At 40.7% G+C, this 16,455-nt stretch overlaps 1 protein-coding gene across 1 annotated transcript in view; it reads right to left on the minus strand.

Moving 5' to 3' along the window:
• COL17A1 (collagen type XVII alpha 1 chain) overlaps positions 1-16,455 on the minus strand; it is a 60,239-nt gene that overhangs the window by 17,172 nt on the left and 26,612 nt on the right. The window contains exons 5-28 of the mRNA XM_031597514.2: positions 15,185-15,316; positions 14,769-14,816; positions 13,825-13,860; positions 12,104-12,151; positions 11,594-11,737; positions 10,501-10,656; positions 9,735-9,806; positions 8,618-8,683; positions 8,187-8,252; positions 6,977-7,141; positions 6,389-6,475; positions 6,208-6,252; positions 5,459-5,608; positions 4,665-4,880; positions 4,021-4,059; positions 3,580-3,606; positions 3,076-3,102; positions 2,537-2,599; positions 2,239-2,343; positions 1,690-1,743; positions 1,004-1,039; positions 823-876; positions 402-437; positions 176-211 (exon numbers count right to left, since the gene is read on the minus strand). Coding sequence (XP_031453374.2) covers positions 176-211; positions 402-437; positions 823-876; positions 1,004-1,039; positions 1,690-1,743; positions 2,239-2,343; positions 2,537-2,599; positions 3,076-3,102; positions 3,580-3,606; positions 4,021-4,059; positions 4,665-4,880; positions 5,459-5,608; positions 6,208-6,252; positions 6,389-6,475; positions 6,977-7,141; positions 8,187-8,252; positions 8,618-8,683; positions 9,735-9,806; positions 10,501-10,656; positions 11,594-11,737; positions 12,104-12,151; positions 13,825-13,860; positions 14,769-14,816; positions 15,185-15,316 — 1,908 coding nt within the window. The remainder of the gene's footprint in view (positions 1-175; positions 212-401; positions 438-822; positions 877-1,003; positions 1,040-1,689; positions 1,744-2,238; positions 2,344-2,536; positions 2,600-3,075; positions 3,103-3,579; positions 3,607-4,020; positions 4,060-4,664; positions 4,881-5,458; positions 5,609-6,207; positions 6,253-6,388; positions 6,476-6,976; positions 7,142-8,186; positions 8,253-8,617; positions 8,684-9,734; positions 9,807-10,500; positions 10,657-11,593; positions 11,738-12,103; positions 12,152-13,824; positions 13,861-14,768; positions 14,817-15,184; positions 15,317-16,455) is intronic.

Raw genomic sequence — 16,455 nt, forward strand, 5'->3', positions numbered from 1 at the left:
TGATAAGAACTTGGGTACAAAAATAAAACTCCTATAAACAGTAACATCCTTATAATTTTTCAGAAAGCTAACTAGCATTTTCTGGACTTTTTATATATATATATATTTTTTTTTAATTAAAACAATGCACATGTATATTTTACAAGCTGATATTTCAAGAACACAATCTACTGACCTGTCATTCCACGAGCTCCTTTCTCACCCTGATCACCTACAGTACAAAAAGGAAGGATTCTGTGAGATCGCTTCATTATGAAATGTTTCCATCAGAGAGCAAGTCTGCTCTCTGACCACAGCACAAAATAAGAAGACAAAGAAGAATACAGCTAACTCCCATGAACAATATCCATATCTGAAGGAACATAAATAAGAGTCATAAAAGATTTAATTGATTGATATACCTTTGGATCCTGGGGATCCAGTAGCTCCTTTCTCACCTGAAAGATACACGGATAGGTAGTAACAAGTCAGAAGGGAAAGGAATTTCAGGTACCAAGGAAATTCACAGGGAAACAGAGGAACTCCATATCCTAGAAACTCGAACTGCAATTTCCTTTCCTTCATTATAGCGCCATCCATCACTATAGCACCCAGACCTCATCCAATCCTCATTCAGACTTTTCTATTACCTGTCTCTTCTGTTTCTCAATATTTGCTTGTAATCACTAAGAATTATACTGTTCCCCTTTCCCTCCCCTTATGTTTTTCTCTGCCTCTTACATCTCAGTGTTCTATGCTCACGTCAAGTCTTTTGCTCAGAGTACTGCTGGAGAAGAACATCAGCTAGTACCACTGTCACTGCTCAGAGGAAGGGAAGTTTACCTTTAGCACCTGGGAGACCTGCTTCTCCTCTAAATCCTTGAAGGCCAGGAGGACCTGAAGAAAAATGAGGTGAGGAAGTTAATTCATCCCACTCAACACTACAGAAGACAAACTATGAGAAGCTATTGCTCCTTTTCTCTCTACTCTGTAAGATGCCATAGCAAATAAAGGCAGCACTCACCTGGAGGACCTTGAGGGCCTGGAGAACCCATCGGACCTATGAATAAGGAACATGAATTTTCTTTCAGTAACACCACAATCAGAAAATGAACAAACCTCTTTAGGTTTGCTCAACAGCATCCACAACCAAGTAGGTGTTTAGCAGATCAGAATGTCCCCAGACCCTAGAATTGGCATTATGGCCTCTTGAAAATCAGGATATTGAATCTATAAGCTTAATTCTTATAACACATACAAAGTGTTTTTCCTTAAAGTAAGGAAAAGAGATTAAAACCTTCTATCTTTGCTGGGATGCTGGGAGCTATGCTTCAGGTATGATTAATTCTTTTGATCCCAGTTACATGGACTGTAAAGCTGTAATGTCATTAACAGCCCATTAGGGATATGGAATTTTTTATTTCTGAAAACAGAATAAAAACAGCTGGAACGTAACACATCTAATAGACTGATGTTTTGGGAAACCTCTCTGCTGACTCCCCACCTTCCCTAAAAATCTCCAGGAGTTTATTGCTCTAAACATTATGTGTATTTACAAAAGTCAATTTTACTTAAAATGAGGACTATTGAGCCACTTTTCTGATTACTGCAGTGCAACACAAATGAAGTAAGAATTTTAGAGTGTTCATTTCCTCCTCCCAGAGCACCTGGTCAATCTGCTAGGCTCTCTCTGTCTATCTTGATATTTACCTTTAAGGCCAGCAGAACCTGGGGGACCAGGTGGCCCTGGAGGACCTGCAGCACCTGCAGAATAAGAACATAAATAGATCCCCATAGAATACAACTGTGATATCATTTTTCCATCCCCCTATATTCCATTATTTTCTGTTCTGGCAAGAGTCATGAATATCTTCAGGGTAATCTGCTGGTCAGTCAAAAACACACAAATAAACATGCACTGTACAGGAAAAAGATCCCATCTCACTGGACTTTAGGATGAGCAAGATAAATTTCCAAGCTTTGGGAAGATGATAACCTTGATACTAAGTGGTTCTGGTTCTCCCAAACTCAGACTTGACTGTGAAATGCAATAAAACAAAAACGAGCCTTATTTGTCCTTTGCAAGCTCGACACAAAAACCCTTTAGCACAGATTTGTCCATTCTGGGAAACATCTAAAAATGAAATTTAGATTTGAATAATCAAAATTGAAATTCATGAAGTAACTGAAAACTCAGGACTAAACTCCACCTTTTGTCTATCTCTGTTTTATCAAAAAAATTGGAAACTTAGTTCCTACCTCTATCTCCTTTTTCTCCAAATCCAGGTGGTCCAGGCTCTCCTCGAGGCCCTGGTAGCCCTTCTCGACCTCTTTGTCCTATGGGACCTTCCATGCCAGGATCACCTATAGAAAACAAAAGCCTTGTTAGAATAGTTGTCTTTACAGTTGGCACCGGGCAAGTAGGATCCATGCCTGGTGGAAGGCAGGATCCATACTTCCATGGTGGAAGGCAATGATCACAGCAAGCTGATGTCTGTAATTCCCAAGTCAACTATTAATCTGCTGTGAGAGACTCAGCATTGATAGATATGCTTACCCATGCTGCCCTTCTGTCCTTTTGGTCCTTCTGGTCCTTGGTGCCCCACTGGACCAGGAATGCCTGGAAAGAAAAACAAAAAATGTTCACAATCCTTATCTGTGTACTGTGAATTAATAACCTGCAAATTAGTGTAACAGCCTGAAATCCTAAAGGACTCAGCAGTTGGTAAAGGATATACTACTTGCAACGTGGGTACTCCAACAGGGATCTCTTTAGAAGAACACAATACATACAAGAGCACAAGAACATTGTGCCAGGTATTCGCATAGATGTGGAACTCTTTCAAAGGTAGCCTGGGATCTTCACGCTCACAAATTAGACGTGTTCAACCATACGGAAGTCAGGCTGAGACTCTGCTTATAACCAAGTATCTGTAGCTCAGCATCAAGGTATTAATCAAGGGACTATATCTACTCACTAAGTACTGACTCTTCAGAAAATCACTTTGAGCTAGATTTGTAGTGCAAAATTCGTTCTTGTCAATGGTAATGTCCCTAAGAGTTCATCCCTCAAAGGGGAATTGTACTCTTGCTCACCTGGGACACCAGGAAGCCCTCGATCCCCTGCAGGAAGAAAGAAATAGAAAGTCAGTTAGGAAAAGGTCTTCACCATTTTTCACACTGACTAATCCCCATGTAAAAAGGAGTTTATGTTCTTGGTGTGTTTAGAGGTTCTACCTTCCCAGCAATACCAGACTGCATCCTTTGTATTTATGCAATAGATTGAATTATTCACGCTGCATGAAATCCTCTCAAGCACTCTGTGATTAAGCCAGGTATGATTTAATTTCAGGAATGACTGTCAACCACGTAAAGGAAGTTCCAAGATTCAAAGTGACAGTTAATCTCTCTCCTACTGTGACCTCTAAAAATGCCTTTGCCAGGAAAAGTGAAGATAATCACAAGAATATCTGAACCATTGGATGCATCAATTTCCCTATCTAACTTCAGAAGTAACAAACATTCATACAGGCTATACACATATGCCTGGCCCTATGGCAGGCTGCCACAGAACCTGAGAGCAAGAAACTCCAGACTCACCTTTGGGACCTTGCAATCCCATGTCACCTGAGAAAAAGGGAAAATAAAATCAGGAGAAATCCTAGAGATATTTCTCATTTTGTTGTTGTTTTTCTAGTTGTTCTCTAGCCTTCAATAAAACACGAATAAGCTTTGGATGAACAAGGACATTTCACAACTTCACAGTGCAGGACCAGGCCCATCACAGTAGTGACATACAGGATCTGGCCTTTCCACACTCTATAATGCATTGTGTGACTGGATTTTCTGTATTAATTCTGCATGAAACAGGTCCCCCTACAGTTTAAATGGCAAACCAGCTTCATGTTCTTTAAGTATAAACCAGTATCAATTTTCCCACTGCCAACCTCCTCTAGTCCTAGTGGCAACATCCATTCCAAACTTGAGCATTGCCAGAACCAAGAAATAGGACAAGGGAAGAGAAAGACTGCAAGGCTATACCTTTCATACCAGGTTCTCCTCTCTCCCCTCGGAAGTAGCCTGCAACAGGAAGTGAAGGTGTTGTTAGACTGCATTACACAACAAAATAGCTAATTGCTTTGCATACAAAGATGCCTCTAACTGCATTTTGAGGCTGCAGACAGCATGGGCTGTCAAACACAATGGGAGTTCCTCAAGAAGTTTGCCCTTTGCCAGCCCTTGAACTGCTTGGAGTTACATGAAACTTCTGAAGCTGGAAAAATGTAGACTCACTTCTTAGCCTGCTTCCATCAAAACAAAAATAAATAACATTTCCCTTGCTACTAGAAGTAGCACAATAAGCTGTGGATTCAATTTTATGAACAGTTCTTTCAAAATGGAAAACTAACTTGCTTCAGCAAACAACACATTCTGGTGCAGGATGGCATGCCCACAGCCTCCTTTTTTCTCATCCTGCTAGCTTTGATGGATGCACCACCAGTGTCAGTGGCAGCATCCTGTGCCCTAGCAAAGCTTATCTGTGAGGACAGGTGAGGGCTCTGCTTTTGAGAGATTGCATTGCAATCCAGAGGTTGTTCTCTTTAGGCCCTAAGGAAATAAAACTCATTAGCTTTCCTTTAAATAATCTGGTCCAGTGCACAATCACAGGTATTTACTCTGCTCACCTCGTTCTATTTCCTTGTTCAATCTGCTCTTCACCATCAACCAAACTGATTCTTCATTTTCAAAAGGGAAGGTCGAAGATGGTGCTACACCATGAAGGAAGTCCACTTTAGAAACATCTTTTTCTAAATACGGATTCCCTTGGTTAACCGTCAGGAAGCTGTGATTTATTTTTTCCAGGTTGTCCACACGAGATTTCAGCTTTCTCACTTCTTCCGCTGGAAGGTTGAAGTAAAACCTAGTGAAAATGCTGATGCAGACATGTGCCTGAAATACCAATTTCTAATAGCAGTGACAAGGCAACACCATGACAGCTATGGACAATGAATTTAGCAGAATTATTTTTGCAACTCCTTTTTTAGCAGGGAAAGCTGGAGTTTCAATGACAGCTTTGGAATGTGTTAGTCTCTGGAGAGAAGACATCTCAGGAATTTCCCTACCCTCCTCTCCCCAGAACTATATAATCCCTTATAGAAGGTTTATATTCCTTATTCATTCTTTTTGTCCATTTGTAATATTTTGGTGGTGGTCACAATTCTGAGTACTGAATGTGCTCCTCTGGTAGTGAATTACAATTCACTTGGCTTCTTTCTGCCCCACAGAACATTTTGTTCCTCCATATAGAACTCAATCCTGCCAGCAGAAGGAAGACCCTATCTCTGCATCTTACCCTTCTTTCACCTTAGCAGTAATCTTTCTCATAGACAGGGATACATAGAGGTGGGATTCTGTTCAGTCTCAAATTTAAATACACAGAGGCCAGTGACCCAGGCCAGTTTTAGCAGCCATTTCTTACCCAGAGCAATGAGTCCAAAGAGTAATCCAAGGAGAAGCAACCATGCCAGAAGCAAGCCCAGAAGCCATTTCCACCAGCTACAACAGGAACCACAGGGACACCAGGACGGTGCTGATCCAATTGCACCGCCTGCATCACCATTTCGTATTTCTGGAAGAGGCAATTAAATGGTAAATAGCTCCTTAATTTCAGAGTCAAGAATATCTTGAGAATAAGGACTATAAGGTCAGATCCATTATACAAAGGGCAATGGAGAAAAATCTTTACATTTCAGTCTGTGAACACTGGGTGTTACTCTAATCCCTGTGGAAGCTGTAGACAGCTTCCCAATGGGAATTCCAACAGGGTACAACCGTCAGCGCTTTTTAAATTAACTGCTGCAAAAACACAATTGCTCTGGGGTCAGTTTGTTCTACAGTTCTGAGCTGTAAGTAACAGCAATAGCCAGAATGGTTTGATCCCTCTCCTCCCCACAAATTTATCCTGATAGCAGGATGCAGCCTGCTGTCAGCTAGCTGATTTTTTCCAGCAGTTAAGAAGTGCCACAACTGCCCAATCATCCACAATAAAATCACAGGTAACACTTTCTGTGGCATACGCTTTGCTCATTACAGATGGAGTAGCCTTCTAAACATGACCTTCCTTTCATGTCATCACACAGAGATCATTCAACATGCTCAAGGATAACAGCTTTTTGTATGCTGTGCTCTGATGCTCCCTCCAATGAAAGTATGAATAGCACCACTTACCTGCATATGTTGCTTTGTCCCTTGTTGGTGCTGATTTCAATCCTCCTGTTGTAATAATAAAAGAAGATTTAACACACTTTCCATACAACACCAAACTTGGAGCATGGGTTTGCAGGGAGAAGGTGTTAATGGAGGCAGGAGCAGCTAGTTCTCTTGTACTACCACAAGGAAAAACTCGTACCATTTGCATCTGATTTCAGGCCAGAATCTGCCACATAAGAGGAAAGCCCCTGCTTTTCTTTCTTCAAGGTGTCTTCTGCAAACGATCCTGAACGGGAATGAAATGCAATTGAAAACATTACAACTGGAGTTCAACCTGGTCAATCCTTTTCTCAGAGTCTAAAAGTGTGGTTCTTACTAAGTAGCAACAACAGCTCTGCCTGTTTTAGCCAGCTGCTGATCTATTTGGTGTTTTTGAAGTTCTTGAACTCCCAAGCTTTGAGAAATGTCCCAAGGCACACCCTGGAGCTTCAAAGGCAAAACGTTTGACCTAGATGCTGCTGATGTGGTTAAAGGCTAAATGCCTGCCAGAGATTCATGGGTGGCATACAGACATAGTGTCATGAACTTTCAACTCCACAGATAGAGAAGATCCTTGTGGAAGTCTGTTCTTATACATGCTCCAGCCACACTGCTCTCACCTCAGCTGCATCAAAGTTTACTGTCTTCAGAATGTCTCCTGCAGTGATATTTCTGATTCATATTCCCTCTCTCCATTTTTCTGCTCTCAGCAGACCCATATGTGAGTCTCCCAAGGAAGAGAAATTACCTCCATTAAGCCCAGTGGAAGAGGCACTAAAGACTTTGCCACTATCCTTTGTCATGACTAAGAGCTCCATCTCCTTCTTTGCTGGGGCATTCTCTTTCTCTAGCAGCAAGAACTTGCAGTCTTTGCGCAGGAAGTCGTCTCCCTGGGAGTTCAAAATGGTTCCACCTGGAATATTGGTGAAAGATCGGAAAGAGGAGGAGATGGGTGCATATAAACAGGTGTAACTACAAGCCACAAATTTTTGTTCATCAAAAATGGGAGTCCCATTAAGATTGGTGTTGCCACTTCTATAAGGAGCCAGCAAGATACACATCAGTCACTTGAAGATAAGAAGAGCTGTGTGTCTCTTTAAACTTTATAGATGTGTATTTCACTAGCATGGGAACAACTTCTACAGGATATGAAGAGTGTACAGCATTCAATGTACGTAATGAAAGAACTCACTCAGTGACCTCCTCTCTTTTCAAACACATCTATTAGAGAACCATAGAAATTCAGTCTTGAGAGATATCCAAAGGTCACAAGAGCTATCACATCTCAAGCTAAAGAGCGCCTTAAAAGAGACACTCTGTGAAGCACAAAACATTTCATATACTTGGGAGCCAGGCACGGTTACGAGGCTTTGAACTGCAGCTTGCAGAGGTTAAGCTCAGTATAAATAAGGCTAAAAATATTAATATGGCCATGTTTCTGCCATTAAGCAGTATCAAATATTCCTGGAAAAGATGAATCCCAGCGATTCAGAGACCACAGGCCAGTAGAAAGACCTCAGTTTCTTTCATAAAATAACAACCAAACAACAAAAAGCCAACAATCTGATCATGTATAAGTTAGTTCCCTGATTTTCAAGAGGTCAAGGCTGATACACCTGAAAAATAATATTTAGGTGTAACCTTGCAAATATTTTGGTTTCAAATGAAACACAGTGTCACATGCCATATTCTATCCAGTTACTTATCTGTTGAACAGAAATAGCTGCAGTAAAATTCTCCAAGTTACCACAAAGTGAGAGAGATCTGAATCAGGCCCGCTGATTTCTCATTCTGGCTCATTTACTTTCTTTTCTGAAAGGCACTAGTAAAGGAGCTGTTAACAAGTCGTGCCACTGAAGAACCACGTATTAGTACCACTTGGATGAATCTCTAATTCAGTTTTATCATGAAATGCTCGTACAAAGCTATGTCTAAGCAACTGTGAATGATACACTCACCTGCTGAGGCAGACACACCAGTAGTATTCATGGTGTTTGTCTGAGAAGTGTTCTTCATCCCATATGCTGCAATGAAGAAATCCCAGAATGAAAAAGATGAAGGATAGCAAGGTACCTACACATACCAGCCTTGGGCTATACACCATTCATGAATCTTTTCTCAATCAGGGCACCTAGTAAAATTCAAATGAGCAAGGACCTTCCCAGCAAGCAAGTTTATAGTGCTTACACAGGCACTGGAAGCCACTCATGTATGTGCAAAAGAGAAGAAATGTTCCTCAAAATCTCCTCACACCACATTGCTCCACACCAGAAGATGGCAATAAAGGAACCTCTGTCAATATGAACATTACAGTCACCACAGAAAAGGTGGGAGAATGTAGTACTCATCAGTGACTCCCTTATTTGCTTATGCTTAAATGGTTTCTGACCTGCAGAGGCTGCAGTGGCATTCAGGGCTGAAGAGCTTGGTGACAGATTGTTTTGAACTCCAAACACTGCAAAGAAAAATCAATGCAATGGGAGTTAGAGAAGTCCTGCAGTGCAAGTGGTGTTCTGGCTGAAAACAAAATAAAACCAGTGATAATAATGATGACCTCAGAGAATCCTATTGGTTAGAAATCACCCTTAGGGCTTCCAAGGAAATTTGTCAGCCAGCTAGATGCAACAGGAATGCATCACAATTCTAAGCATTCCTGTTCAAAACCTTCCTTACAAAACATTTTTCCTTAGATTACCTTGCTGTATAAGTTATTATTGGCCCAGGACTATTAACAGTGACAATTTTAAAACATCAACTCAGGTTAGACTGGAAACCCACTTTCATGGCTGCATGGACATTTCTGGAAGCATGGGACTTGGGAAAACAAGTACATTTGGGAAACCTGTTTGGTGTGACTGGAGGAAGTTTAATGACACAACTGCACACTGCGTGTCAAAACACTACCCAGAGAGAAGTAAACACTTGAAGGTGGTACCTTCAGTGTCAGAATCACTGTGCCAATATCAAATGTAGTTTACAGTCTGCTTTCATACACCCTGCTCTCCAGAGACTCAATCAGAGAACCTGCATGATGGCACTACACTGAGTAGGAAAAATGTGCGACTGTGTAAGGAAGAGAAGTGCTCTTGTGACACGGAACAGCATCAACCAAAAGTCATAAGTCAAGTGAAACAAAGGATAATTACAGGAAAAACTGACAGCAGCAGGCCTTTATGGATTAGGACACGAGTTTAACTTTTCAGAGGGTTACTCTGAATTGTCTTGGGGAAGAAACAGGTTACTTCAAAAGACAAATTACTAATCTTGGAAAATAGCTGATTTTCCTCACTGCCTAAATAAAAGTAGTTAGGACCAAATGTCAGCTATACAAACTATAGCAGAATAAATCCTCTGTAACCAGAGAATAAGCGTGGTGTACAGACAGGCTGTCGACATTCAGATGAGGAAAGAGGAGAAACAGAGTAATATGGGCTATATTTCATTGCACATGTCTGGCAGGATTGTGGCACTGTAAAAGTGTGAAGGGAAGAAGAGAAAAACCTGACCTGTTGAGGAAGTGCTCAGGCCTGTGTTCAGAGTATGACTGCTGGGAGCCAGGTTATTTGGAACACCAAAAACTGTAAAAAGAGGAAGTGAAGTGTTATCACTTCTACAACCCACAGAAATTAGTTAGCGTGATTGTAAAATAATTGCACAGAGGAAAAATACTGAAAATTGTGACCTGAAACCACTCCCTTTACTGAACTCACAAAGTTGAGAAGAACCTATATCAGAAAAATTGCAATCATGAGATAATGTGAGAAAGCAAAGCTTTTGCTAGTATGCCATGATAAACTTTCTTGTACTTTTTTTTTCTTCACTCTAACAGCATCCCTGACATTCGGAAATGGATGGGTCTTTCAAGTTATAATGACTGCCAACATTGATTGATTAGATCTTTAATGTTAGAGGATTGCATGGTTAGGACTAGTTTTTCTTTCAATTGACCAAGATAATTCAAAGTTCACTAGTCTAAAACTAGTTTTGATAGACAGTCTGGCCTCATTTAAGTAAATAATAAAGTTATAACAATTGAGACAAATCAGGCAGTCAGGACAGCCTATCCTCACAACAAAGGACTTTCAAGTACAAACATCGTAGAAGCAAAAAGCACAGAATTACAGAAAAGCAGAGAAAACCCAAGCATATCTTCTGCCACCTCAGTTCTTCCCTCATTTTAATTCTTCTAACTGTGCAGATAAGAGCACTGCTATTGACCCAATTTCAGTGTGGAGTTTTGTCCTTACAGACTTGGCAGTCCAGGGAGCATACCTGATCCTGTAGAGTGAGACATAGCATTGATCAAGGAAGAGCTCTGGCCCATGCTGTTATGGTATCCTCCAAGGGAAGACCCAGCAGGCAGAGTTGAGGACCATGTGTATGGAGGGAGGGCTGTATTTAGTATAGTTGTATCATATGTCCCTGACACTGCAAAAAAATAAAATAAAATAAACAACAAAACAAACAGTAGAGACTAGGCTTATGACCTAGTATGCACTGTAGGTTTACATGGCACAGAACTTAATTTGCCTTCAATTTTAATTACTTTTGTTGAGTCCATGCAACAACTCCAGGTTAACGTAGTATAACCAATCTCAAATGCCAGCTGATTACAACCCACTTGAATTTTAAAAAATGGAATAAAGACTGACATGATAGCCTGACCATTCACAAAATACTTTGAGAAGATTTCATTGTTTACAGATGCTATGATACACTAAAACATTTAATGTACTTCGGTCCACAATTCTGTTAATCCTGGACCAGGAGACCTACAAATTTTGCTTCCCACACACATGGCTCTGGTTCAAAATCCCCACTTTTAGAAAAAAATTTAGTCAGAACAGGTATCAGAAGGTAAAAACGCATTGCTTGTTCCTAGATTCTGGTGGGGAACAGTGGAGTGAGTATGAACACTGCTGCCTCAAGCACCACAGGGAGGCTTATAATTAATGAAAGCCAGTTATAGTATTCTAAATACTATTTATAATACTATCAAGTTCTACTGATCTCTGAACCTGCAGTATGGCCAATAAATTGAACACTGATCCAAATGTTGTCTTCACTGCTATCTTCATTTTGCTCAGCAATAAGAAGTCATACTGCTCTAAGACATTTATGTAGAGCTCTTGTCTCTGCCAACGGTGCCTCTGAATTAAAGCTGGTGTCAGCAGGATATGTCTTAATCTTATAGAAGTACAAAGTTCACCACCCAAAGATGGCCCTGGACAATCCTCTGGCATTTTGCTCCTTTTTCTGTACATGGGACAGGGACCATGCATTCTTACTCTGATGTTCTTAACAGCTGAGAATTTTTATGGTAAAAATTAGCAATGCTGGAGTCTTCAAAACCTCTGCCACGTACCTGACTGAGAGCTCTCAGTAACCATTTTTGTCTCCACCACAGCTTTTTTTGGTATTGGGAGGGTACTTGATGATGATCGAGTAGGGCTGCAGCTGGCTGATCGACTTCCTTTCAGTAAACGTTTTACATCATCCAACTCCGTCCCTGGCATGAAAAACAAGCATCCAGATTTATCCAAAAGCCCTTGTTTCATTGAACTGTAATCCTGCCCTGAGGATAAACCATTCAGCAGAATTTACTCAGGAATATCTCAGAAGCTGTATTTTTCAGGAGTGCCATTGACATAACAAAACTTCATAGGCTGCATTTCAGGGACTGACCACAACTCTATCCTTGCAAGACAACCATCTAACCCACAGCATGCTTCCTTGTTCAGTACAGTAGGAATAAAGATGACATGCTGCTATCTGTCATGAAGACTGGATTCACAAGACACCACAGACATATCTAGAGCAGCAACACACTCTACGTTATACCTGATCCCCCCAGAGTATAAGCTGTGGCACCTACATCTGCCAGAGGGAGATGCACTCTGTAGCCGGACTCGTATTTCACTCTCTGTGAAGAGAAAAAAGCAGATCATGAATATGGAGTGCAATGTATTTCTGCCCTGAGCTGAGAATGAATCTTTATGCTGAAGTGAATTCCTTCCTTCCTGCTTCTGTGTTACCTTGCTCCTCGATCTAAGCAGCACTCATGGCACATATTAATTTCTTGCAAATTGGCCTGGGTGATTTTTGTTTTAGGGTTAGATTTTAATGTTTTTAATTCACAGAGCTGCATTTTATTCCTTGCATGCTTCTGTTGAAGTCAATAGCATTGTCAGTGCCAATCAAATGAAAGGCCTAATTAGACAGTCCTCAATCACATTGATATTCCCACTCATCACAATTATTATTATTGTTCTATTGGATAAAAATCTAAAAGAGTCAAAAGAAACTTCAAGATTTCAAGCCTCACTAAATACAAAAGTTCCCTACTACTTATTGGGTAAATTCATTCTATCATCTCTATAATGGGCTGTAGGATTTAGGCTTTTGCAACCTGCTGTCTTTCGTTTTGGCTCCTTGAATGTAAGCCCCTACTTTACCAAAGTTGCATTGAAATAAAACAGTCAGGTCACAATCAGACATTTATTAATCCAACAATCTTTCCAGGTACTTCAGTTTATTACTTACTGACTTTTACTGTTCAGCACAAGAGACCACAGTTAATCCGATTTGTTGGGAAAAGCCTTTAAGCTTACTACCTACGAGCAAGGACACGTGACTCATGCTCCTTGAGATGAAATCTGACAGTGTGTACACTCTAAAAGAAACACTGGCTTCAGTATTCAGATAGAGAAGCTGATTGATAGATTGAGACAATTTTCTGAAGTAACATGAGAAGCTGAAGCTGATTCTCTGCTATGTTTTATTACATATGGCCTAGTTCTGCTGGGAGGTATGCACTGTGCCAGAGGAGACTGTGAAGTCCTGAGATAGAGTAATTGGTTACTGTGACATTCTCCAGGAGGAGAGTGCAAGAGCATACTTTGATTTATATCCACTGCCAAAATTAACTTGGATAAAATATTATAGTTTTCTCCTCAAGCAACTGGAAACAAATACTAAACTCTTAGTAATATAATCCTGCTTTCCCCAGTGCTGTTAATAAATTACTAGAAGAGCTAAATGATTTAAACAATGCAGTTTCACATTGAGCTCACTAAGCAGACCGTAGCAAGTCCATAATTTCTTCAGCCTCTCCTTACCACCAGCATAAGATCATTTCAGGGAAAGACCTTGTGGGCCTTTATTCTGTAATTCTGTGCTTTTTGCTTCTATGATGTTTGTACTTGATAAATCTCAGGGGAAAAAACATGCATGTGATTATTGTAAGAACACCAGAGTGGGGGTCACAGAGAATGGCTGGACTGAGTTTGTGGTAGTGAATAGTTAAGATGGAAAACTATGTTCTATAACCCCAGAGTTCCAGGTCTCCAAACAGATCCTCCTTTCTGGCACAGTGCTAACCATTATGACCTTCACTGAAGTCCTTGCACGGAGCTTGTTTAATCGACTGTTCACACATAAAACGGTTCACACTTGCAGTGGTGTAAATCCAGGCACCTCATCAGACTCTAGTCTCAAACAACTTTGATTCCAGATAAGGAGTAGGTCTATCTGACACACCCTGAATCACATCAGAAAAAAAACAAAGAAAACTTCTAAAAGAAGGGTACCACTCACCTCGACTTTGGCTTCGCCCTCGTGTAGAGGCAGATGCTGTGAATATAAGAGAAATAAAAGCAATATTAGTGTTTTACTGCCTTTGACACCTCTGAAAATGAACACATGGGTATTTGGATCTTCCTCTGAATGCAGAAACTCAGGCAGAAAACTTCTTTATTTGAGGCACAACTGGGAGGCACTGAAACCCCAGTTTTTGCCAGGACTTCTTTAGACCATGAGGTATCTCAAAGAGTGTGTAGCACTTTAGTATTTCTGGACCAATTGCTGTTTCTGTTTGCACGCGTAAATGTTGCTCAGAGATAATGATCTTCTATTTCAGTAAGCCAGTAGGAAGATAATAGGCCTGTTTATACCATCAACCAAGGTCAGGCACTATGAAACCCTGCCTCTTCCCTAAGCCAGAAAGACAGTGACATCATATTGTTCTCTACCTGCACTGAATATAAGAAGCATCCCAGAGTTTGGACAGGGCAAACTCCTACCTGTTGACAATATTCAGTATAAATACAACACTTGATAGCCAGTTCATCTTTCTAAATACACCATACGAACATGTTGAAGTCTAGAAAAGAATAAGTGGTGGAGTATATCCAGCAATGGTTCAAATTCCTAAGGGACTGCACTTTCTTGCTTGGGGCTATTCCCCCAGGTATGAGACAGCAGATGTTGTCAAGTGTCTTATGTTCTCCTGCTCATGCTCTATACCATGTTGGGACCATTTAAAGAGTAGCTGAAGGTAGTAGGTGTATTATATTATGCAGCCTCTGTTGGAATCTGTACTAGCTTGAGACCTGCTGTCAGCTGCATTAACAGTAACTCCTCTGAAGTCACAGAGTTGCACTGACTGTCCAATATAGAGGTAACATGCAGAAAGCCTCTGTAGTCACCAACTCACATGATCTTGCCATAATGTTCAGAGAGACAGTTCTGTAAGAACATACCAAACTCTTTCCTGGGGAACTCTGGAGAAGAGTTAGCACTGGAGCTCCCTGCAAATAATAGAAACGGCTCATTAATACTTTTTAGAAGATCATCAAGAGCTTTCCAAGTATGTTTCTGGTACCTGTTTAATTCCACTGAGTAACAAACATTTCCATTCAAAAAGAGCTATTCAGAATTACATGAAATAGTTGCTAATGTCAACAAATATACGCCGTAACTCCTCTTAGAAATGAGTGTTAATATAAATAAGATTCAATCATTAAAATACGTCCCTGGTGAGTTATTTCCCATCAAAACCACTACAGATGGGATTCTTGTGCTATTTAAGACAATTCTGAATTAATGTGCTGGAAGTCCCAAGCGACCTCAGACTGCACAACATAGTGCCTCTTTTCTATGGCATATTCTGTGATACCTTCATATGTTGCATGGCGGCTGACATGGGTTTTTCTTTCAAATGTTGAGCCAGGTGACTTGGTGAGAGTTGAGCTAGGAGACTGTGTTTGTCTGTAGCCAGATGATGAAGAATTCAATCTACCGCTTCCACCTATCAGCAAAACAAAACACTCTCAGCAAATTGAAGATATGACCTGGATGTACACCCTGTATGTCCTGAGTACTTTATGTTTGTGTCTTCTGAGCTGGACAGATCTGCATTAGTATCTCAGACCTAGAGATGGGCAAAAAGACCCACATTTGGATGCAACTCTGACTGTCCTCAGCATTTCCTGCAAAGAGAAATTTATCTTTGTGGTTTAAAAATGACTTGTCAATGATTTCAATAACAGCGGGTCTTGGCCTAGGGGGATAAACGAGACACTTGTGCTGAGCACCTGGTTATAAATTGGCCTGGATTTTGGTTTGGATACAAATCCACCTGTAAACTCCAGCGTTATATGACAGTCTAAGAAATCTTCAAGGTATTTAAACAAGGTATAGTACTGGAGGATGCCATTCAAGAATCAAGGGAAAGAAGAGATGAGCAAGCTTCACTTTCAAAGCAACTAGCCACAATCTCACTTAGTCATGCCTTAGTCAATCCACTTCCAGGAGACGTGATAGAGGCATGAGTCAGGCATAAGGCTGTCTGGAGATTATTAGCAGCTGTAGTGTTTAGACAGAGGAAAGTTTCCCTTCCTAGTTCATATCACTGCTGTGCAAAAAGAACTGGACAGCCATAAAGAATGTGTGATAAAGAATGTGTGGTTTGTGGAAGGATCAGACTCTTGATTGGACTCTTCTGTGAAATCTAACGTTGGAGTATGATCAGAGTGGCAGTACAAGGGTAGCTCTGTGATGAGAGCAATATATGCATCCTGATCAGTGGGATCAGACTGGTTATTGTTTAACTATCACTGTAAAAAGAAAACACCCTTGTGATCTCAAAGTGTTTTCTAACTCATTTTCTCTTCTAGAGGGATCTATTTTGGTTTGCAACTTGTTCACTTAATTGAGCAAAAACAACTGCAGTGACAAGTGGACCTCTGTTGGAGACACTCTGCCAGCAGAGTGGGGAAGAAAGACAGCCAAATGCTCTGCAAAACTTAAAGAAGTTCAGATTCTTTTCTCTTCCTCCACACACTGAAAATAATTAACAAGGAGGATACAATCCCAGAGTCATTTAAGTTAGAGCTCTGAGGGATGGGCACAGCTCTCAGTTAAACTGGTGCCAGTCTAGACAATTAG

The sequence above is a fragment of the Phasianus colchicus genome, chromosome 8 (assembly GCF_987193195.1).
Source record: "Phasianus colchicus chromosome 8, bPhaCol1.hap1.1, whole genome shotgun sequence".
NCBI lineage: Eukaryota > Metazoa > Chordata > Aves > Galliformes > Phasianidae > Phasianus > Phasianus colchicus.